This window comes from Numida meleagris, chromosome 4 (genome assembly GCF_002078875.1).
Source record: "Numida meleagris isolate 19003 breed g44 Domestic line chromosome 4, NumMel1.0, whole genome shotgun sequence".
Taxonomy (NCBI): domain Eukaryota; kingdom Metazoa; phylum Chordata; class Aves; order Galliformes; family Numididae; genus Numida; species Numida meleagris.
Genome location: NC_034412.1, coordinates 25,952,365 through 25,978,036, shown reverse-complemented (window position 1 = coordinate 25,978,036; position 25,672 = coordinate 25,952,365). Strand labels below are relative to the sequence as shown.

At 41.5% G+C, this 25,672-nt stretch overlaps 1 protein-coding gene across 8 annotated transcripts in view; it reads right to left on the bottom strand.

The window, feature by feature from the left end:
- GRIA2 (glutamate ionotropic receptor AMPA type subunit 2) overlaps positions 1–24,956 on the bottom strand; it is an 87,001-nt gene extending 62,045 nt beyond the window's left edge. For 6 of the 8 annotated variants that reach the window (XM_021396467.1, XM_021396473.1, XM_021396465.1 and 3 more), the window contains exons 1-2: positions 24,531–24,712; positions 24,311–24,451 (exon numbers count right to left, since the gene is read on the bottom strand). In XM_021396467.1, coding sequence (XP_021252142.1) covers positions 24,311–24,451; positions 24,531–24,618 — 229 coding nt within the window. In that variant the 5' untranslated portion in view covers positions 24,619–24,712. Of the gene's footprint in view, positions 1–24,310; positions 24,452–24,530 lie in introns of all 8 variants that reach the window. The other 2 variants (XM_021396468.1, XM_021396471.1) reach the window with 1 other exon arrangement.

Here is a 25,672-nt window from a genome sequence, read left to right as displayed (position 1 = left end):
AAGTCTCTAGCTTGTAATATCTTAGAATTCATGCAAGTATAAAACTGTTCCAAAAGCAATTGTGGGCAAAGATATTCATCCCAATATAAAAATGAGGTTTGTTTTCCTGGCTATGAAATCTGCATGCAATGCACTAGTTATATGCATTCTTTGTATAGTCAATATTTGAAAGTATTTTCAAAGTAAATGAAACTATTTTGATTGTTTTGAATGTAGACAAATACAGTGTAAAATAAAACACTGAATACGTATGGTTCATTGTGTAGTTGCTGAAGGAATAAAGTACACCCTCAGCCAATTTGCTGATGATACAAAGCTGGGAGAAGTGGCTGACACAACAGAAGAATGTGCTGCCATTCAGAGAGACCTGGACAGGCTGGAGAGTTGGGTGGAGAAGAAGCTGATGGGGGGCAACTATGGAGTTCTACACCTGGGGAGAAATAATTGCATGCATCACTCCAGCTTAGAGGCTGACCTGTCGGAAAGGAGCTCTGTGGAGAAGGACCTGGGTGTCCTGCTGGATAGCAGGTTGGCCATGAGCCAGCAGTATGCCCTTGAGGCCAAGAAGGCCAATAGGATCCTGGAAAGCACTGAAAAGAGCATGGCCAGCAGGGTGAGGGAGGTGATCCTCCCACTCTACTCAGCACTTGTGAGGCCACATCTGGAGTACTGCAGCCAGTTCTGGGCTCCCCAGTTCCAGAAAGGAGGGGAACTTCTAGAGAAGATCCAGCAGAGGGCTGCAAAGATGATTAGGGACATGGAGCATCTCCCTTATGAAGAAAGGCTGAGGGATCTGGGACTGTTCAGCCTGGAGAAAATCGAGAGGAGATCTTATCAACACTTAAAAATATCTAATGGACAGGAGTCAAGTGGATGGGGCCAGGCTCTATTCTGTGGTGCACAGCAAAAAGACAAGGGCATTGAGCACAAACTGGAACACAGGAAGTTTCATCTGAACATGAGGAAAAACTTTTTTATTTTATTTTATTTTGAGGGTAACAGCAGTGGAACAGGCTCCCCAGAGAGGCCGCGGAGTCTCCTTCTCTAGAGGTGTTCAAAACCCACCTGCATGCTTTCCTGTGCAACCCACTGTAGGGAACCTGCGTTTAGCAGGGGGGTTGGACTAGGTGATCTGCAGAGGTCCCTTCCAACTCCTACAATTCTAAGATTCTGTAATACCAACAGAGGTATGCATACTGTGCTTAGAAGTATTTTATATTTCTTTTTTTACGAGTTTGAAAGTGTAGAATATGTTGTAAAACATTAAAAATATAAAAATACTAAAAATAGTAATGTTGTAAATGTAAAATGTTAATGTAAAATGTTGCAAAATATTAAAATTAACCTGAAATTAATGATTGATTTGCATTACATAGGCCCAATTGCTTGCGTTCTCAGAGAAAAACAATATTGTGCTCCACACTTGAATGCAAATAGTATTGCATTCCACACAATGTTGAAAGAGATCAATAATCTTCAGTGTAAAATAAAAGTTCAGAACAATGCAAGGAAGAGACACAATATAAAAGGTTAAGCAACACTTTCGATGGCAATTGGCTTAACCTGTTTAATCTTCTAGTTTTTCACTACTAACACAAATACGGGAGATAAATGACCTTGTTTATATAAACGTAACTAGTCACAGCCTTCCTTGACAAATTCAGATGACAACCATGAAAGTCAAATTTTGAGCAAGCATGTGCTAACTACCTTAGGGAAAGTATATCTCAAACATTATTCATCTTTTATGCAAAAATGTGACTTGACCTGTGTTTATCACAAGTACTTCATTTTAAAAAAAAAATAAACATCAACATTACTCTGTCTCAGATTCCTGTTGGGGAATATCAACTGAAGACAGTGAGATTTCATTAAAATGATGATTTGAAGGACTTACTCAAAGAGTGGGCTTAATGGTTGATTTTCTTTTACCGTCAATTTCTTTGTCATCTTAATTTTTCCAGTCCTTTCCATTGTCTCTCTCCGCTCTGCCCTCATAAGGCCCCATCTGCAATACTGCACCCCACTCTGGGGTACCCAGTATAGGAAGGATGTGGAGCTGTTGGAGTCCAGAGAAGGACTATGAGGATGATCAGAGAGCTGGAGCATCTCTCCTCTGAAGGAGCTGGGCTAGTTCAGCCTGCAGAAGAAAAGGCTCCAGGGAGACCTCACTGTGGGCTTCCAGTACTTAAAAAGAGCTTATAACCAGGAGGGAGACCAACTTTTTACGTGGTCCGATAGTGACAGGACAAGGGGGAATGGTTTTAAACTAAAAGAGAGGAGAATTAGATTAGATGCTAGGGGGAAATTTTTCCACTCAGGATGGTGAGGCGCTGGAGCAGGTTGCCCAGAGAAGTTGTGGACGCACCATCTCTGGAGGTATTAAAGGCCAAGCTGAATGGGGCCCTGGGCAGCCTGATCCAGTGATTGGTAGCTCTGCGCACGGCAGGGGACTGGAATGAGATGATCTTCAAGGACTCTTCCAAACCAAGCCATTCTAAAGATTCTATGACCTTGAGCATGTGCCCAGTCAAAACAACAACAACAACAACAAAACAACAAAAATCTGCGTACCAGTTTTGTACAAGGTCACAGACCAAAAAGAAAAATGAGAAAGACTCCAAAAGTCTAATCTAAATCACTTTCCTTCTAGTCCAGGACCATGTATTTTATCCACTGGCATCTCCCGCTGCGCACTTTCATTAATCATTAATGAGTCTCATGCCCATTATGGCAGCTAAGCCCAAACAACAAAAGCTGTAACATTAAGTGACAGATGTACATGAATGTCACTTCTAGCATCTTTAGGCAGTAACATACAGAAACGACAAGTTGTCAGTTTGCAAGAGTACATCCTTGCTGTAAGTTTTTGAATTGCACATTAACTTTCTGACTTCAGGTAAGTTATCCTAATTTCTAATTGGTACACCTGTGTAGATAGAGTTTCCAACCACTGCAAAAGCAGTCTTTTAAGCAATAAATTATTATTAACAGATGTTAAGTTGCAGTTACAGCATCTACATCACCTTTTGCAGGAAGGACAAAAAGAGTAATTCCTCTGAAACCTGAAGGCAGAGCCAAGAAAGAGCTACATAATCACTGGAAAAGTGTAAATTATCTGGTTAAATAATTTCATTGCACATTTCCTACTGTTTTCTCATGTTCACCCACTGAAGGTGTTCCTTTTTTTGTACTTCAGATAGAAAGAATGCTGTTTCATTGTTGACCAGCTACTGTTCTCAGAAGTGTTCGACTGAAAGTCCTACACACATAGCTTTCCTGCCTCCCTTTGACATGGTATGACCTCAATCACTTTCAGTTTGAGCACCAACAGTTGCCCAGCCCTATCTCGCAGTTCTTTGGCCTTTCAATAGTTAAGCTATTTGGCAACTGGCATTTTTAACTGAAATCTGAAATTCTGCAGAACACATTCTCTTTGATAACAATACGACGCACTAGGAAGTAGTGCCTTTGCTTTGCAATGCAGAAGACTAGTCTGCGTCATCCAGCTGAGTCACACCAGTAGATTAAGCAAGGGCACCCACATCAGGGAGTGATGCAATGACAGTACACGAAGAGAAAAATGTTTTTCTAGATTTTTAAGTAAAGCAAGTTAACACCTTAGAAATCATTAAAATTACCTAAATCCTTCTAGAGGGGACTCATACAACAGAAGAGATTAAAGAGAGATTTCCTTTTGTGTTCAAGGGTCTGAAATACCTGTTTGTCACTGACAAAAAAAAAAATCAGTTCCATCTATGAATGTAATGACAGTAGTGAACCACCATTATGATTAACCATATAAACTGTACTGGAGAACTGTTTTACATGCACAGCACATTTCAGTATCATTTTAATAAAAAAAATGGAGGCATTGTTGAGTGTTTAAGCCGAGTGACTTCCATGAAAAATGAAAAACACAGATGTGCTGTGCATAGATTTAAGATCCAAAAGAGCAAGTATTTCAGAAAAACCCATCTACCTGTGATTATATCCCTGAAGCAGGTTCATACAAGGTACTAAATGCTCAATCCAAATACTGGCAGTTCAGCCAGAGAAGAAAATCAATCTTTTTTAATGGTCCTTTGGGATGACATGGCTTGCAACAGATTTGGTGCTTTTTGGTACGTTGTCTACACTCCAGAAAAAAAATATGAAGATACCTAAAGGACGTATAGAAGATGAAATCATTATGAGTGACAGTTTAGTGAACTGCAGTTGAGGACAGGAAGCCCTTCATGTCCCAACTCACAGGATGCAGAATATGGCATCTTCTACAAAATCACAGCAAGCTGCAGATCACTGTAGCTAAAGACAAAAAGAGGGCAGGAGGTCAGACTCAATTTATGTGGAGGAAGAACAGCAGCTAGGAGTGTCAACCTGTTGAGTAATATAAATGCTACACTTCCTGTCAAGATATTCATTTATATTAGCTGAAATTTACAATGAGCCAATGAAAACAAGAAACAAGCAAAAAGTGGAGCAATTAACAGTCTTGAATAATGTTCTCAATCAAGTTTTCCCAAAGTTTAAAGATCGTATACCCTTTGATCTAAAGTAAATACAACAACAGTAAGGAATCTGTATCAAAAGCTACCTCACAAGGACTTGGGATAGCACACTTACACATAGAAAACCCCAGTGGTATGTAGACTGAGAAAGCTAACAGCCGTGCAGCTACATTATGCTCAGAACAAAAAGCCAGAAATATCCACTAGCCAAAATTCCATTAGTATGTACACAGCTGCACTGCAGCAGTTTCACAGATCATATCCTTGGCAATCCAAACTAATATTTTCCAATGCCAAGATGTTAGCACATGATCTTGAAGATACAAATATAACCTTAATGTGATATATATTTGAGAGAAATTCCTGTCAGAGATATTCAGTCAATCAAATTCTAGAAAGACCAAAGAAGAAAGTTATGTGTACTTGCTGTTAAAAAAATACCAGCCAACAATTGCAAATAAGCTAGCAGAAGAACAGAATAAAGGAAGCTTGAGGCAAACAACCTCTGAAGAGAGCAACGTGATAAATATAAACAACACACTTCCAGGCAAACCAGATACTTCAAATGTCAGAAAAGGACTGAGTAGAGACTGAACTAAGGAGGAAAAGAAGAGAAACCCCAAGGAAAATCTGTTCAGATATTCTGGAAGACAACTGCAACCAACCTGCTTAAACCTAGAATAATTCAGTGACTGTTGATTTAGATGGCAGATTAAAGTAATTCAACAGGTGTGCCTTCTGCTCCTTTTTCAAGTCACCATCACAGGGTGCATTCTGACCATTGGTCAATACCAACATTTACAATTATTAAAATTTCTTCTTTTCTATTAAGTCACTTTATGACACTGTACAGTGTTCTTTCTTGGGGGTTACATTCTAGGGCAACCATTTTACATTTAACATACATAATACTGCAAATAATGAGCAACCATTTTTCTTTTCTACCATTTGAAATTTAATTTAGAAAATTCACATACATTCTAGAAGAATTTAATACTTAAAAACAATGCAGTTTCTCCCCTTTGACTTTTTCTTTAGATTTAAATGTCTACATCCTCTATTTCAATTTTGGAATATATTCTTCACTTTAGCAGAGAAGTGATCATTAAAATCACCTATTACTGACATAACATCCAGAAACACAGATCCGAGACATTTATCACGTTCAATCCAAGACCAGTTGCAAACAGTAACACTAGGAGGATAGCACTGATCTTCTTCATATCTCTTTTCTGTTTTACTGCCTGCTCTGTCTCTAGTGGTCTGTGTGAAAGCTTTGAATTATCTTCTTTTTAGAAAGGAGGAAGCAGAAACGGATTTCCTTAAGACAGAATTATTACCGGTCAAGGTTTAACACTGGGTTCAGAAAGCCTAGAAATTGGATTTTAATTAGTACAATAGCTTGAATTTGTCTTCTCCCATCTTTGCAGACTGTAAAGAAATGATGGGCTAAGAACTCTTCCTCTGTCAGAGGAACTTGCTATCTATCCTTCAAGTCATCACCACATTGGAATAAATATAATTTTATTTTCCTCTAATCATTTGATACTGATTCATTTTGCTCTCTCTTTTTACACAACCAGTCATACTCTGGAATTAGCATCTCAAGTACTCCTCATCAAATGAGGCTCCTTTTTTGTATAACAAACACCTCATGATCACTACACTGTCAAGTTTTCAAGCTGATCATCATAAGCAAAGGATGCAGAACTTTGTTTTTATTAACAAGGTGTCTTATCGTACAGCTTCTATGTGTTTTACTACATAATGAGAGCAAATATTAAAGACAAAAACTGCCTTTTTGCTGCAATGAGAGAGACTACAATAGAAATTCTAACAAGTAGCCTTAAACTGAACAAACTGCCAGAGATTTGGTCTGAATTATTACAGAAAAAATTATGATGCTGGAAAAAAAGGCAGTGCATTTAAACAATCACACCTTTGAAATAGCAGAAACAGCAAATTTCTGGTCTCAAATTCAGTTGTACTTACACATTATTTAAAGTATTTAATTTTTAGTATTTCTTTTCTGTTCTTTATGAAGCAATTCTTAATTTTATTAACATAACTCAACTGGAAGCTTATTACATAAGTTCTTCTGCCAGTTGTCTCAGAAATTAATTGATTCCTGACCCTCAGGGACATGGAAACAAGAAGGAAGTGACTGAATGGTCAGTCAGTCAAGGAGAAAAGAGAATAGTAGTTCCCATCTACAAATAGCAATTTATTTTAGGAAAAATAAAAAAGATACAAAGAAAAATAAAAAAATAAAGTATCTTGAGAAGTCTCGTTCTATAGCACTCATCATTTTCAATAGCATATCATTGCAAAAAACTTAATTTTCAGCAGTTCCTTATTCATCAAGAGGCATTTTAGCTTTGCAGCTTCTTAGAATTCAACAGTTCCTGTATTTTTAAGCTTCTAGTTATTACTCAGTTCACTGACTGATGAGCTGTTCAAGGCCTTACCTGCAAATGCTAAGTGAGAATTGAAACTACTGCCATTTCATAAGTGGTTGTGTGATCATTTGAGATCATCTCAGCTTGAAAAAAGCATACATACTACTAGCAGGAGAAGTCTTCCCTCTCCCCCGCCCCCCCAAGACTCTATGCATGTAATTTCATTATGAGCAACAGTGATAAAAAAGGCAACAAATAACAGGCAGGACAGTGAGCCATTTAGTGAAGTAACTTCCTCACCCTCTTTCCAAGGGAGTATAATCCAGCCATGGAAGAAAACAATTTGAGAATTTCTTTTTTCTTCTGAAATTGAGGAGCAATCTACTGATAAAGAAGCCAGCAAAGCTCTGTAACTTTCTCTTTTAAACACACTGATTCAGGTTAGCATCCTAACATTTACAGCAGCTTTCTACTGGGTCAACCAAAGAACACTGTTAAACTAAGCAGAGGTCTATGAGAACACCAAAAATGATTTGTGCATCCTAGTGTAGCTCTTCTCCAAAAGACAGAATAGTAATAATATTTATAATTATATAAATTAATAATTATAATATTAATAATTAATATTGTAGAATATTAATGTTATTCTGCATGAAGGATTAATATTGACACTGGAAATGGTCACTTTATATATCATCTGGAATATAATGGTCCTTGACTGAAAACAACGTAGTAGAGTAGTTAAGATAAATAAAATGACCTAAGATTCTGGACTGGGATGTAAGAATGGGGTAAGTCAGAAACATTTTGGTAAGACACTCATTTTCTGTCAACTGTAACATTTTGTTGAAATTTCCTTCTTCCCTCTCATCACCAAAGGGAATTTTTAAGATCCAAAATAGAATTTTGGGTCACAGAGAAAGGATGAAAAAGGGCAAGTAATCTCTTAATTAGCCCTATTTAAAACAACACATAGGATCAAGCACCTGAATCACGCAGAGGAGAAAGTGACTTTGATTTTCACTTTTATATAAATGCTCTAACATATTTCTCTGCCCCTCTTCCCACTCATTTTCTCCCACATCCTTCTCCCCCACCTTCAACATTCTCTGCCTTTTTTCCTTACCCCTAAGAAATTTCTCAAGGATTGTTTTCCCTCAATTATTAGGAAGGAAACCAATGTCAAAACACTGAAGTTTTCTGTCAAACAGAATTCTTGTTTTCTCAGCAGACCTTAGGAAATCTATACTCATTTGCAGCTCTACTGTAGTCATCCATTATGACCTTGAGTAAAAGATTTAATCCCTCTCTACCCATCATTTGCACTATATGTGAAAAGATAGAAGAAAGTTCTCAATTTCTCTCCTTTATATAGAATCATAGAATCATAGAATTAGCTAGGTTGGAAAAGACCTACAAGATCATCCAGTCCAACCATCCACCTACCACCAACAACCCCACTAAACTATGTCTCCCAACGCTGTATCTAAATGTTTCTTGAACACCTCCAGGGACAGTGACTCAACCACCTCCCTGGGCAGCCCGTTCCAGCGCCTGACCACTCTTTCAGAAAAGAAGTGCTTCCTACTGTCCAGCCTAAATCTCCCCTGGCGCAACTTGAAGCCATTCCCCCTCGTCCTGTCACTAGTTACAAGAGAGAAGAGGCCGACCCCCAGCTCACTACAACCTCCCTTCAGGTAGTTATAGAGAGCGATGAGGTCTATATACTTCAGTTGTGAGTTTTCTGGGCTTAGGATCAGCACTTACTATACAGCTGTGCAATGTCTAGAATAGTAAGCCTGCAATACCTCCTGGGACATCCAGACATGAATGTAATGCAGATAAATGCAGATGATGCTTTGCAGTACAAACTAGTTCTTATTTACAGTTGCTGAAGGGTTCTACCATGAAAGAGTTTGCACAGTTGCTAAATGTACAGCAATCATTCTTCACACCTTCTTACAAATACAGAAGTACTTACAGGCTTTTGGAACACTAAACAAAGTTGCCTCAAATTAGCAATCCTGTGTGTTATACCAGTCTGATGCAAAAAGTAATTGCTAAGAAGCCCATGTAGTTCAAATCCCTCAAAACTATTGAGGGAAGCAGACCAGTCTAAATTGAGTATCACAAATGCTCTAAGCTGCCTCTCACCATCTTCAGTCCTCCCTTTGTCACTAGTGTATGACACACTATGAAATGAAATGAACTACCGGGATTTCAGAGAAAAGCATTGATACAGAATCAGATCGCAAGTCTTTTATGTATGCTGACTTAAAACACGAGTTGTAATGGTCTGATTTATATGAGGTGATTTACATACAATTTAGATCTGATTGATAACTACATGCATTCAAAATCAAGATCCTCAGCTTTGTAATTGGCTCATACTATGCTGCAAATTGACTAGCAGAAGCTTTTTGTCCCCCTCTACTCAGCTCTTGTGAGGCCCGATAGGAAGTACTGCATCCTGACCTGGGACCCTCAGTACAAGAAAGACACAGAGCTCTTGGAACGAATCCAGAGGAGGGCCACCAAGATGATCAGAGGGCTGGAGCACCTCTCCTATGAAGAAAGGTTGAGGGAACTGGGTTTGTTTAGTTTGGAGAAGAGAAGGCTCCAGGGAGACCTAATTGTGGCCTTCCAATACTTGAAGGGAGCATATAAACAGGAGGGGGATCGATTGTTCACGAGGGTGGATAGCGATAGGACAAGGGGGAATGGTCTTAAACTGAGACAGGGGAGATTTAGGTTAGATATTAGGAGGAAGTTTTTCACACAGAGGGTGGTGATGCACTGGAACAGGTTGCCCAAAGAGGTTGTGGATGCCCCGTCCCTGGAGGCATTCAAGGCCAGGCTGGATGTGGCTCTGGGCAGCCTGGGCTAGTGGCTGGCAACCCTGCACTCAGCAGGGGGGTTGAAACTTGATGATCTTTGAGGTCCTTTTCAACTCAGGCCATTCTATGATTCTATTTTGCCCTTTCCTTTGCATTCCAAAGGATTAATGTCACGATATCCTAGAGCACATGCTTTTTTAAATGAGAGCGGAGGGTAAACTAAAGTCTTCAGTCTTAAAGAAAACAAAAGCCAACAAAAAACCTCTATGGTATGAGGAAAAAAAAGAAATAAGACGTAAATAAATCACCAGAGAGATTCATGTAACTCTGAAGACAAGTCCACCTTAAAAGTCAGTACATTGAAAGACCAAAACAAGAGTCTGCCTTTAGAGAAATGCAAGGCCTTCACGCCTTATGTTATTGCAAATAAAGGACTGGCTGATACTAAAAAGCCCTTAACGGAGCTCAAAAAAGCCTCCCTTCACTCCAATGTATGTTTCCTCCTGAAGGGAAATATCCAGGCCCAGACTAGAACCATACCATTGTGACAGTTAAAAAGCAACTCCAGAAAAATGCTAACGCTACTGTTCACATTCGGGATTAAGTCAGACTTTGTAAAACAATTTCTTACATCAACATGTTAGAACACAGCAAAGCAAACAGAAGAGTGCACTTAAAATAGCCATGCTTTTATTTCTCCCAGAAAATGCATCAAGCCTGTAACATACACATGGATTAAACTAGGCAGCATGAGCATCCAGAAAAAGCTCTGGGGTTTGTAATGCCACCATAACACACTGCCAGAAGGTAACACTAATAAGAACTGCAGAAGAGCATGGGAAAAACTGCACCCAGTTTTCCTGAAGGACACATCACAGTACAGTCAAAGTCTTTTGTCGGAAAGGTGTATGAAGTTTTTCTTGACGGCAAAGCAACTTTTCATTTCAGTGCATTTTATTCAGAAATTAGCACAACCAAGGATTCATGCAACTTGAAACCATGAAATATTGCAACCAGATAAAGGATTTTGCACACTAGCGGGAAATCAATGCTATGTCCTTCCTGGAAGCTTTCCTTTTATTATGTTAAAGTCGATCGAATTTACTTTAAGTATCATCATTTGCACATTACTGAAAGCACACATATGTGTGTACTTATTCCTGTTTTCAAGTACTTCCAAGCAAGGTTCAAGTTGCTCAAGGAGAACAGTAGAAGAACATTCCATGATGTCATTGTATTCAATTCCTGGATTGGTTGGCAGTATATCTGGCACACTGGTGTGACCCTAGGTCTGTCCCTAATCACGTCAGGCTCATGTGGCTTTCTGTCCACCATTCTGTAATGCAAACAATTCCAAAGTACTGCACTGCTGACACACATGTCCATTCATTCCTGCCTATGCTATACTTCTAACAGATCACCTGTTGTGGGAGTACGAAAAATTGGCATATCAAGTTACCTACAATATACCAGGAGAATACCTAATATCCTGGGATACTGAAAACAACAGCAGTACAGCAAACCAGGTGAGCCCCTGCACGTTCCCCAGCCCTGCTATCACCAGTTGGGCAGCCCACATCTAAATGGAGAAGTGATAGATTACATCACATACTGCCAATGGTTTCTGGTCCACACCTCTTCTAACCCATGCCTGGGCACTGGCTGTGGCTGGCTAGGCACATAACTAAGGGTATAGCCCACTGTACAGTAGCACATTTTAAGATATTACCAGGAGCCAGAGAAAAATATTTGCATATTGCAAAATAAGTAGTTAAAAAAAGTTTACTTAAAGGTAAAGTCACTCATTAGACAGTCCTAAATGATTGTTCATGACAGCTTTACACTACACCTAGTCACTATGAATTGTTCAATCATCACCATCACCTTCCTTTTTAATATACATTCTTTTACATGCCATGGAAAAGTAATTCCACAAATATTTTAGAACTGCTTAACTTAATCTTACACTTTTAAAAACAGCTTCCAGTTTACAGGACGCTAAACATGAAAGATTAAGAGATAACATATCTCTTCTATTGCATTGACAGTTTGGGAAAAAAAAAATCATAAATACATGTCCCTACTGTAAGAACCAACTACTTGGAACCATAGTGAGGAGCAAGGCTACAAAGGGACTCAAGAACTGTTCTCCAATGTTACAAGCTGACTTTTAGATGATTTAATTGAAATTATTATTTTTTTTTTAATGAGGAACTACAGTTTATAATGAATTACAACTAAATGTGACTAAAATTAACCATTTCTCAAAGGGAAAACATTCCATGAAATGCACAGTAAGAATAGAGATAATGGGAAGAACAAAGCAGTTAAATGATCCCATGGTAGGAGGACTTCTTAGCCAGCGTCAGTCACAGCTGCAGATATCAGCAGCAGTTAATCTGCCTGGCCTCAAGGTAAACTGGACACTGAAAAGAAAGGTCAGTACACACCATGAGAAAGGAAACTGGAAAGGAAGAGAAACTCAGAAATAGGGTATATTGAGAAAAAGAAACATAGAACATCCCAAGTTGGATAGGTCCCAGAAGGACCATCAAGTTTAACTCCTGAAGATGCTATAGTAAGAGGGAGTGTGTATACGACAAACACAAAGAGTACCCCATACAAGATAGAAATGGTGAAAGAGATATAGATGTGTCTGGTTGAAGATGTCAAGATAACCTAAGAAGGAATAATTTTAAAAGATAAAGTGCATACACAGGCTTTCAATCTAACATACTCCACTCACTAGGATTTCTCTTAAGTCACATTTTCCAATAAACTCCAGAATAGTATTTCACTTTGTGAAGAAGAACAAGCAACAGTTCAAACGATTTCTATCTTGATAGTTCCCAGAATTCCTAGAAGGTTTTGTTGCTATTGCTAGCTTTTCAGAAATTATAGTTTATTCAGGCCAGTCAGTTGGTATAAGCCAACCTCTAAGAGCTAGTAGTATTGCCAACTATGCAGATGGCACAAATTTAATAGGAAGTGTATCTGCCCCTGGACAGCAGACCCAGGAGCTCTGCACAGCACCTCAGCCCTGGGCCAGAACTCCTGCTTACATGCTTGGAAGTGACAAAGCACTGACTGTCCCTTCAGAAACCCCTTTCTGCATGGGAAGGAAATCCATGTGCACCAAACAGAAGGTATGGCAGCACACACTGATACTCATCTGTTTCATCACAGGATTAAGGTAACAGCCTCTACCCATCATCAGCCTCAGTAATTTAAAAACAACCCACTTAATCCAGCCATGTTTGAACTCTCTGTATTTGAAGGCATCTTAATTTAAAACTCAAACTTTTGGGGGTAGTAATACTCAAAGCATTTGGGTTTTCATAATTACATAGGACAACTAAAATGGGATAAACTGTTCCCAGATGCATGGGGAAGGCTAAGACAAGTCCTGTGAATCACAACATTGCTGAGTTTTGGCAATTCCAAATAACAGTTGCTGGTGTGCTAAGAGTACCCTGGATCTTCAAGATTCAGCCCTATAGTAGCTGTCAGGGTGAGTTAGATCACGTGAAGAGTGATTTTGAAGGAAAATCTAGCAAGCCTATTCCTGCAGGCTGCATAAGATTTTGCTATTTCACTGCTATTTCATTGGCTGTAAAAAGGTACAGAGACACTGTCCCACTGGGCTATTCCACCAGAAAGGTGGGACACCTGCACAGCATCCAGAGCATCACACAAACCAAGAGTTTAAATGCACTACAACTGAGAAAGTACGGTGGCCACAAATGCCACCCCCTTTCTGTCAGAGGTGTGTTCAGCCATCCAAGATTGGAGAGGAACCATTTTAGTTGAGAGCTTCAGTTTGGAGCTTCCTAAACAGCAGCTTTCTGTACTTCAGGCTGATTTAACTTCTTTTCCATTAGGCAGTAACTGTTCCTAATTTCATTGCTAGGCATCTCATTCTCCCCACTCCCTGTAACACAGGTGCCTCCAGCCTTGTTTCATTCCAGGACACTTGGAAGCTCATGTACACATGACAGTGTCACACATCACTACTTCCAAGCCACTTTGGGGAGTGGCCTGTATATGCCTACTTCACGGAAGAGAACTGAACTTGCTTGCAAAGTTGCACAGCTTCTCCTCTGGTCTGCTGTGCACATTTAGAGATCTGCTTTGGAACAAGATGAGATCTCTTGAACTCCATTACAGAAAGCATTCAGAAAGAAAAAACTATTTTAAGTCTATCGCTAGTGTCACTATATGCCAAACTGACTTAAGTTTAATAAATATCAGTCCCTGAGTAGAGTTTATAAACTGAAACCTGGAAAACAGAAGACAATTCTGATGAGATGGCACGTGATTCCTGAACATATAATCTTGGTATACTTAGCTGGAAAGAAGGAAAAGCATGAGTGTATGTTTGAATGTCTATATACACACTTTTTTTTTTTGTATAGTGGAGAAGGAAGAAAAAAGATCAGAAGTAAACACATATAAACTGCAGTACACAGAACTAGGCACACAGCTAGTAAGCATCCTGTAGTGATATGACTAGCTTAACCATGTCCCTGCTAACATTGCTTGCTTCCTCAGCACATTTCAAGTGACATTCAGTAAATAAGATGCAGCTTTAAAGGCAAAAATCTCTTGCTACATGTCCACCAGTGCGTCAGAACCAAGTAACTAGCAGAATTACTTCCACAATCTTTCTAACAGCACAGTAGCAGTAACACTAGTTTTGGTGAGCTGTTTGAAGCACTATGAGAACAAAATAAAAAGCCTTCAGAATTAGGTCGATGTTGTTGAAATGTTTCACCTACATGAATAGAGAGAAATGCACAAAGTGAACTATTTTTTCCCCTAATACATCTGGATTTTAAGGCAATTGCAATACAGTTTGGAAAACGGCTTCTAAGTGCTACAACATCCATATCTCAAGAATTCATGTAACGATAAAATCCTGCAAAAACTGACCAGTGCACATTCCTAAAGTAGAATATAAAACCAGAAAGACAGAATATAAAGACAGACAGGCAAGAAAACCACAATTCTGTGCACCAGAAAATGGAAACTAAGGCTAGCAGTCACAACACTTGTTGAACCTCTGTGTTGATGAGTCCATAAAGAACCAGAAACAAGTCTATACAGAAAGAAAAACAAAAATCCTACAATGAAGCGAGCCATTTTTAGCATTTCTAGGACAAAACCAGAAGGAAAAGCAGATGTGTCATGACAATGGAGGCACTTCAGCATACTGGAGTATAGTGGAAATATGCATTTATTTAGAATGACTAAGTCATGATTTAATAAAAGCCACACTTGCAACTACAAACACCAACTAATTGCAACAGTACTTAACAGTCTACAGAACATCAGAGCTTCTAAAAGTTGTTTGAGTGTTTATGGACTCTTTTCTCATGAGACCAAGGAAATGATTCAGATTACCAAGCACATGTACCAAGCACTGTTTTGCATACTGAGGCATTCCCATAGCTTGCCAGATATGCCATAGGACTTAAAGTACACACACTTTTGAAGCTTGTCACTCAGGATAGCATGAGCTTACCAAACTGCATCTCAACATGTATTAACTGCAAGTGAATTTAAAGTGTCTCCACAAATAGAGACATGAAGAATATATATTTATCACATTGAAATAAATGTAATGAGATAAGCTCAAAGAAACATTAAGTACTCAATTTGCTAAAAATTCAGTGTTTCAAGCTCATAGATGCTTACTTCTATACTGGAAACTCATTAACAAGTTCTATAACATCAAGACAAAACCCATTCTCCTACAGTAAGAAAAACAGTTAAGAAAAAATGAAAATTTCAAACTTACACAAAGATGTTACTAAAGAATAACGTTCTTGATCAAATCTAACCAAAGAAAATGAGCAAACATTAGTTTTGCCTCTTCAGCTACACAAGCAGTGACAAAACTTTTACCTTTTAGCTAGGATAACAGTACCATTTGCGTATGCATTTTAATTCAGTCTTCTACACTCATACAGAAGAAGACGTGATGTGAATTTTGGATCTGTGTTTACTCCCAGTATAACCAGCACAAGTTTGACCATTTATTTGACTGAGTAAAAATAGTCTGGTCTTATCACCCTGGTTCCCAAACTACTGCGTCAGGTTTGCTGAACAAATGGACTAATCTAATTAGTCTGTACAAGTACTGAGGGACATTTCAGTCACTCTTTCCAGAATTTCAGCGTAATCCACTCTCTTCAGATAAAAGCGCCTGAAAGTTGGGTAGATGTAGGGTTGTGAATGAAACTGCAAATTTATACTGCAACTTATAGTGTACAGTGACTCAGTTCTCAACTATTTCTCAAGTTCTCAAATCCATCTGGTTCTTAAGTGTAATGAAATTATATAACAGTGTTTCCAAGTGTTCATTTAAGATGGCTTGAAATGTTTTAAGCTGTATATGTATCTGGCTAGTCAATATTTGTTGACTGAGCAATTATTCAAACCAGCATATACATAAAAACAGGAAAATAACACTGTTAGGAAAATTCTAACAGTTTTATTTGCCCAAGGAGGTTGTGGATGCCCCATCCCTGGAGGCATTCAAGGTCAGGCTGGATGTGGTTCTGGGCAGCCTGGGCTAGTGGCTGGCAACCCTGCACTCAGTAAGTGGGTTGAAACTCAATGATCTTTGAGGTCCTTTTCAACCCAGGCCATTCTATGATTCTATATGATTCTATTTTCCTCAATGCTTGATCATAATAAGAACAAAGAGCAAGAAATCGTCTTCCTGCTGTTACTTTTCCCCCTTTCTGTATCAGGACAGAAGCGAAATTACTAAGACATTTTTTTCCCCACTAAAAAAATTATAGAAGCAGAAAAAAGGCAGAAGAGTGACAAAAAGGGTGACTATGCCAAACCAAAACAGACCGGTACTCAGGGCATTCAGCTACATGAAAGGCAAAGAGTGAAATTCAGGCCCTGCTACAGATGGGATATGAAATAAAAGGGTTAAATCCAGGATGGTTCTCCTTGCCACCACTGTGATTCCGTTGTGGATCAAGGCAGCTCCATCTGTAAGTGACACTGCTGTAGCTTATGTAAGTAGGAGCTTGGGATACACTAGCTATGCAAATCCTTTACCCTGCTTTTCAGAGAGATCCGGAACACACTGATAGCACATGTCTGCACAAGGCACAACCATGCAGGAGAGGTTTGCTACCTGCAGGTCCTCGCATCTGTGCCAAGACCCCCTGGGAAGCTGTACTAGTAAAGCAGTTTAGAATTGGCTACGTTCATATGAGCAAAAAAGAAGAACAAAGATCAGTATTATGGCTTGGAAGCCATTTTGTCAGAAATAACTCCTAACAGTACCATGTGAGGAATAATGAGCGTACGCAGACTCTTAACATCCTCAGTGTCTAACAGAGTGGTTGAGTTGCCACTCATTGGGTTGAGCTCAGGACACTGTTGCTGACATGACCTCTGAAACCAGCCTCCTCCACACGGATGATGAGGAAACCTCCACGTTACCTATCGGACTGCTATTTAGATTATCTGTCACACTGAGAGCTTATGGTATTCTGTCACTTGCCATTTTCCAAGCATGTAAAAGAAAATCAAGCTTACACTATTTGCAAGAAGCAGAGGCATCTTTTCCACTCCAAATGATGTTTTGAACTTGTAAAAGCACACACTTAAACTGTGAACAACTTACAGCCTTAATCAATGCAGCATCAAATCAAATGCAGCATTTAGTATCTGAAATTGAACTTGCTATGCTATCCCACCTCTAGACAGTTCAAGTGTGTGCTCACGTACCAACTTGGTATGTACTACAAAACAAGCCACTGTCTCTTACTGAGCTCAGACGCTCGGTTGTGTGAGTCTGTATTTAGGAGTCGGGGCCAATGTGAACACTTCACTGAGTTGTGTCTTATGCTTTTCTTATTCATTGAAAGAAAAGTCATTCTGCAAAAAGCTGCCCATTCCAAGCCACAGACATGACAGTACTCTATTTCTTTGCCAGCAATGAAAAGTGCAAGCCCATGTGCCTTCTGCAGTTAAGTAAAGAAAACACTATTCTGACGCACAGTGGAGGCCAACAAGTCATTCAGGGACTGGCTGCAGCAACTGGTAATTCAGTTATAGACCCAAGCACCCCAAGCACACAAAGCAATCACACACTCATTTAACTTCATGAATACAGACCAGAATATCTTTCTCTGATATCAAATAAAAGAGGAGATTAGAGTTGAAATAACACACTGCTTGTGCCCAGTTCTGTCACTGTTAGTTCCACTGCACGTAACTTTTAAACCCTGAAAAGATCCTATTAATTTCTGGGACAGGTATGGGAAAAGGTGGGAGGAGACAGCAGTAGCCAAAGCTAAACCTCACCTCCTTGCAGAATAATAAGCATATTTTCCTTATTAACATTTGAAGTCTCTCATGAAATGACTAGCCATAATTAAGTGTATTAAATATAAATGAAATCAAATTTAGGACAGAGATATTCATTCTCTGTATTTGTCTCCCCAATGGAAACTTCAGGGCAGAAAAAGGTCATCTCCCCATAAACTCCCTTATTTGAGAACCTTTCTTAAAACAATAAAAAAAAAATAAGATAAATACATAAATGAACAACCCTTAGAAAAATATTTTTCAAGACATCTATACCACCCAGTAACTACATTAATCAAGGAGAAGAAAAACAAAGCAATAAAAAAAGCCTACAGTACTTAAGCACAGTTACTGATTTAAGGAGGTGCATCATGGGTCTGCTCAACATTTGGTTATTTAAAGTCTGCTTTTACTCCTTACTGTTTAACTCTTTTCAAATATGCACTCACTGTGTTTGTCTGATGCTTTTTCTCACTCCTTATTGTTTATCCATAAAGAATTCATTACTGAAAGAACTTCATTATTTAAATCAAGGCCCTTTTCCAGTTTCAGTAAGTTACATCTAATATGTACTTGTAGCCATTACAGACTTTTCAATGAACTTATTGAAGAAAAATGTAAAGACTTCTAGTATGAAACAGTAATGATGCCATACAAACCTACATATTTCTTATGAAAGCTTGCAGAAATCAATAGTGCAAAAGGAATTAACCCTTCATCTGTAGTCTTCTAGAAGCCGATGTCACTGCATGCGTGTTCTGATAAATGCAATGAACAGCTACAAGACTATGGAAAAACCCTCTTCATCCCAGAAATGAATGTTCCATCTGTTACATTAGAAGCCCATTCACGTACAAATAAATACAGTCTGATATATACAACTAAAACACTCATGTATTCAGGCATCTTTTCAGTACTATTTTCAGTCTGACCTGGTATTCTTTGCCTTCAGCTCTAGGGATGTTAGTTCCAGAACATAGGCATGATCCTCCAGTATAAAACATTACCAATTTGTCATGGTTTTGTGATTTTCGGTTATTGGTATTCCACATCATAACATCATGTAGTGAATGTACCTGGTTCTCAGAAGAGAAGGACTACTACATTCCCCACGGTACTTTGCTCCTCTGTTACCATTTTCCAGCCAGAGGGAAAAGATAAAAGCTCGCAGTATAAAAACTTGCAGATCACGAGACCTTGTCCCCTTTTCCGCCGTCTCTCGTCTTGGCAGCACCTCGCTCTCCAGCCGCCTTATCGTCGGTAGTAGAGTAAGGCCTACCTTGACTTTGGGACATTCTCTCTCTCTGTATTGGATTTATCAGCTTAAATTGTAATTATATTGTATTATAGTGTGTTGTTTTGCATTCCGATATCTTATTTAGTAAATTAGTCTGGTTCTCCTCAGATTGTTGCCACTGTTCTTTGCTCTCAGGGCCATCTCCTTACCCTTTTCCCCTTTTCCCTTTTCCTGGGTCGTGGGTCTGTGGGTCCCCCATCCCCTTTGTCACAGAACTGAGCCAAACGCCCGTAAACTGTTGACTCAATTCCTGCACTCCATTCACTTTTAGAGGTGAGAACTGACTTAAAATGATAAATCTTCTTTAATAGTAAGAGCTCTGAGACAATCCTCTTCAGAATATGGGCAGTAGAGTCCTCCTTTACCTTGCATCCAAAACGAATTATTTTTCAGTGCATATATAAAATTATATATGTACATACAAACATGTATGTGGAGACATACATGCATACAGTCCTACATTTATGCTTACTATGGGTTAAATCCTCCTTTTAGTTTCCTAAATATTTGTACAACAAGAATATATTAGAAATTCAGTCATTTAAAATTACCTTTTCCTAAAGCAAATATTTTTTCGGTCAATCACAGAATCATAACAATTTAAGAATTCTTTCAAAGAAGGCACCTCATAAATTAATTTTTACAGATTATCTTAATTTTCTATGTAACTAATAGAATATTTGTCTGTTTAAATGTATTTTCAAGATAACAACATATTTCCAGTTATTATACACTTCCCTACTAATTATCAACTGTTCAAAAAGAATGAAACCTGTTGAACTTGTCTTAATTGTCAACAATATTTTAAGAATGAGAAGCTTGAAAAAGAGCTGAAGAAATCAGCAGTAACAGTATTACTTCATGCACTGGCCCTTGGTTTAATGTGTGTGACACACACTGGGTAGCACAGAAGTCTTTGCATGTCTAAGAGTTAAGTACTTCCTCAGCTACATGCACAATCAATTGTCTGTCCTATGAAAGCTGGTGTAAATTAAAGCTTCTATTAGCATAAATCCATCTTCATATATTAAAAAGAAATAAAAGCATGTATAAACATAGACATATATTGAAGAAGTTGACTGATATATTGGTTGATTTAAGTGTATGGTTGGAATATTAAGGCTTGATTGATATACTACTCACAAATTGCTATTAAATAAAATTCAGTTCAAGGTTTATAAAGATAAAATATATGTTCATATTATATTCAAAACTGCATAGTAATTTCTTATTTTAGATACATGGATGACATCAATGTAATAATCACACAATAACAATCTGAGGAGTTGAGCAGCCAAGGCAAAGCTTTCACAATTGCATCACAAATCTGCATGAAAATACCCTGTGAGCAAGGAGCAAAGAGATCCAGCAGGGACAACACAGTCACACCATAAATATCTCAGGTTTCTTTAGGTATAACTCTCATGAGTGGAAGAATGTTCAAGGTTTGCTACAAAGCTTGATCTTTAAGGGAGAAATGCTTTTAAAGCAGCAAAAGCATAACAGTTCCTAATTGAAGATACAACCTGCTTTAAAGATAATATTTTATTAGACAAGTCCATTTGATCTTGTCCATTTTAATTACAAGGGGGCATAGAAATTTCACAAGTGCTCACTGAGCCTGAGAAATGCTTTATAGTGAAAAGCAAGTGAGAAGGACCAGGAACAGGAACAAACTGAAATATAAGCATTTAATAAATTCCTCCTTTCCTTCAAAGTCAGTTTTAATAATTCATTCCAGAATACATCTGGGCTTCGACCCCAGTAATTTAAATACAAATAAATACATCTAAACTTGTTCCATCATTACCACTATGTATTTGATATATTTTTGGCTTATTCTTTAACCATTTTGCCAGCAGGACTGTGCACACTATTCCTTTAAGGATGCTATCTCTAGCATTATATTCCAAAATGGCTGGGAAAACCTTTGTCATGACTCACAAGTTGCAACAGGCTAGATATTCATACATTTTCAAAGCTATTGGTTGAAGATATAATGAAAGGGTCTAAGGTTTATGCATGAATCAGCATCCCCTTGTCACAGTGTCATGGTATAGTGATCCCTGCAGAGCTGTAAGACTTGATTTAAGACAGAAAAACTCAACGGTGGCTCTTGAGCCAGCAGAATTAAACATCTCAGATCATTCATACTTTACCTCTGTGCTGAAACCACTATATGAAAACCTTGTTAGGATTATGAAGGTTTTGTAGTACTCCATAGGAGACTTCTCTTAAGTGACTCCAATATCCTTTCATTCTGAAAACACATGCATACATAATACAGTTATCCCCATTCAGGTTGGAGGGTTTAAGAGGAAAGTATTTCACCTTCACTAGTTTATTCTTTTGATAGAATTAGCTTTTTAATGAAAATCTGATGCTGATGATGATCAGCACTCCTCTAGTTAGCTTAGACTCAATTACACTTAGCTGAAGGATAATAAAGTCCAATTTTTGGATACCACCCAGTTCCCTGTGAATTACCTGCTGTGCTTGCTGTACCTCTGCCCTGTTTCTGCAAGCCAAGGAGGTTCTGATAGAGTGAACTGCTTTGCTAATACATGCTTTTGCCACCTAGCTTGTCACCCTCTGAATCACCATGAGTTCTCAAAGAGGACTAAGTGCAACCCGTTGTTCTGGAAGAATGCGATTACTGTCACAGCGGTGAACGTCTCTCCTAATTGTGCCATCAGCCTGCAGAAAGCACCATCCTTCCATCAAAAACATGAAGCCCCCTGATGCTGCTGCCCTGCGAGGTGTCAAACTGCTATCAGATGACAGCAGCGGCTCCTGATGACCCATCAGCAAGAGCCTTGCAACGGTCCAACAACCCAAAACGACTGCTATATTGCATGAGGTGTGGCAATGTGTCCACCACAGCACTGAGAAGGAGAGCATCCGTCCTCCCATGCCACACCTCTGGGTACCCTTCAGTGACTGAGTGGTCTTACATGGGGGCAAAGATCCCTTAGCCATGCATGAGCACTTTCCCCAAAAGATAGAAACCCAATCCAAAAGCAGTACCGGCAACACAACCCGTTCATCTACAACCTCTTTGCTCCATATATTAGCTAATAGGACAAGTCAGAAGCCTCCTTTGGATAGCTGCACAGTTCCTTTCTTTCTCCTCGTTTATTCCCAGGCGGAGGGCAGCAGGAGCTCTCCCCAGGCAGGCGGGGCATGGTGGGACCCCGGGTGGCCGCCGGCTGCCACCTGCTGGCCACGGGCCCGGCCTCGTGGGGGGACCGCAGCGCTCACCGCGTTCCTTCGAGCAGAAAGAGGGCACCGCCTCTGCCCAGGTGTAAGCGTGCTGCCGCTTAAGGAAAATCACTCGCTGGAGTGAAATATCGAGGCACACACTGAGGTGTTCTCACTTCGTATTAACCCGCGTTTCTGTGCCCTTCTTCGTACTTGCGGTACTCAGACGTTGACTGTGCCACGATTGGGGGTAGGCTCCACACACTACTCTTGAAATAACAGTTTTTCAACCTGTTAAACATTAACAACTCCAAGAGAAGAGCTAAAGGAGAGAAATAAAATGGAGCCTCCTTAACCATTTGTGCACACAGCACTCTGAAAATTCATCAACTGCTGAATTTTGCTTCTCGTATTCAGAATTCCTTTCCTTCCAACCACACCTTTCTTGGAAGGCAACCAAGGGAATGCTGCTGTACTTTCAGCATATGGTTCACTTGTCAGCCAAAACCTACTGCCGAGGTAACTTCACTCAGCCATCAGCAGTGGCTGAGGTGACCAAAGAGCTCACGTCTCAGCTCTATGCTCCCTGCAATGGAAGCCTGGGACAAGGCTCAGACAGAGGAGAGCCCAGAGCCTGCGCCTCCCTCCTGCCTGTAACCCTATGGCCCTCAGCTGCAGCCTGCACCCAGCAAAGCCACCCATGGAAGGCGGCACAGGTCAGGAACCAGTCAGATGCATGCACACACTAGGGAAATACGGCTCCTCAACTATTCCATGGACCCAGTCTTTGACATGGGCACACATGACATGGAGGAGGCAGGACAGAGCTGTTTTTAGTACTAGCGGGAAAACCTTTTCCCATGTTTTACACAAATCACTCTTAGGATTTCACCGATTTCACAGCATTGAGGCACATGCCTGAGCCATCACAGTTACACAGAGTGCCATCTAGAACACTACACCACACTTTACTTCGCTGAGGGTCTTAGGGATGCACACTGCAAATCTTCTACACATGCTGCTCGGGTTGCTGGAGACCCTCGCTCAGAGGGTGGCAGAGCTTCTCCAGCAGCCTGCAAAGGCCACAGCCCCACTGGTGCTGCTGCACGCTCCCGTAGCCTTATCCCCATGTGTGCTCCTTGGGCTGAGCTCCTGCACCACACTATCCCAGCGTGCGCCGAGACAGCGCCTCACTACCTTCGCATAACTGAGCTGAAGGAACGATAAAAAAGGGAAAATGCTCTGGCTGGGAACCGAGGTACGGCTTCAGCACCCTTTCCGAGGGACAGGGAACCGCGTCGGGGAGCGGCCAGCAAGAACGAGGTCCTCGCCGACCGCGCCGCTGCTGGAAGTGGGGAAAGGCGGACACCCGTCCGGCCTCGGGAGCGGCAGCCGCACACCCCCCCTTTTCCCTCCTCCCCTCGCCCGCCGCCCTCCGGGGCCACGCACGTGCTCCGCTCCCCGCTGCACGCGTGCGGCCGCTCCCGAGGCGGGGCCGGGGCAAGAGCCCCGCCGCTCTCCCGCACCGCTCCGCACCGCACGGGGCCTCGGTGCCGGGCTGCGGCGCGGCGCGGTAAGATGGCTGACGGCGCTCCGGCGGGGGCGGCGGGCTCCATCTTAAGGCTCCGCACGGAGACCACGCGCCCCCCTTTCCCGGGGCCGGGCCGGGCGCTGCCGCAGCTCAGCCGTTCGGCGCCGGCGAGCCCCTCCCGCCCCGGTACTCACAGGCGTTGGTGACGGCAAAGCTGTTGGCGACCTCCAGGTTGTCGATGTGGGGAGTGAGCCTGAACTCGGAGGTGGAGAACTGCACCATGCCCACCCGGAACGCGCTGTACTCCTGGTCGGCGCCCCTCGGGAACAGCCCCCCTGCAGGCAAACACACGCGTCAGGCGCAGGGGCCGGCGGGGCGCGGGGCGGGGGGCGCGGGGCGGCCGCGGGCACCTACCGATCTGTATGCTGTTGGAATGGGCCCCCCAGATCAGTCCCCACAACACGGGAGCCAGGCAGACAGAAATATGCATAATCTTTTGCATTTCCAGGAAAAGGAGAGCATCCACAAAGCCACGGAAACGGCCCTTCTTCCCACCTTCCTTCCTCCCTTCCTTCGCCGCCGCCTCCGCGCAGCGCGCTCGTCGCCGAATTAGATCCTCCGTGCGCCGGGTGGGGGCTGCAAGCCGACCCCTGGGCAGGGAGGGGAGGCTGAGGCCGCGCACCGCGAGCAGGAGATGCCGTTCCCGAGCTGCTGCCGCCGCGGCTCCGCTCTTCGTCCCGGCTCCGGAAATAAGCGGGGGGCGGGTGGCCGCGTGCCGTCGGCGGCGGCGCCGCTGCGCTCCCACTGCTGAGCGCGCCCGGCCCGGCCCTGCCCTCACACGCGCTCCCTCCGCCGGCGGCGCGCATGGGCGGGCAGGGAGAGTCGCGGGAGCGCGCGTCCCGCAGCCCCACCCCTCCGAGCGCGGGCACGGCGTGGGCCGGCCGCGGCCTTCAGCACCGCGGACAGCGGCGCCGCGGGAGCGCGGCCGGGGCCGGGAGCGGAGAGGTTCCGAAGCTCCCAGCGGGGTGCGCAGCCTTCTGACGCCCGCAGAGCTGAAAGTCAGGGGGATTCACTCTTCAGGATGGGTCCCAGCTACGTTAGCTGGACGTGCAAAATGTCACAAAGCCAGTCGGTGGCACACGCGCACACACATGGGCACACGCATCTTGTTCCTATGAGTAGTCTGATAGCACGGTGGCCGTGACAAGAAATGTCCTACAAAATGGCTATGTGCAGGTTTATTTTTTAAAGGTGTTTTTTTTGCAGATTATCTCAATTTTGGTGTCTTGACTCTCCTTTCCAGAGATAAAGGAAGGTCTCAATGCTTCAGACACTTGGATGTCCATATAAGTGCATACCCTGAACGTGTAGGAAGCAGGCACCTCGAGGCCCTTTGTCCGTCACTAATTTAGTTCCACTTGAGTCATTTCACCTGTAAATTCAGTACCAATTTCTGTCTGCACTTCTGTCATCATCTCTCTCTCGCCTCAGGATAAGATGATCCTGAAAAAGACAAGCGGTACCCCTGTGGTGGCTGGTAGAGAACGGTGTCAGAG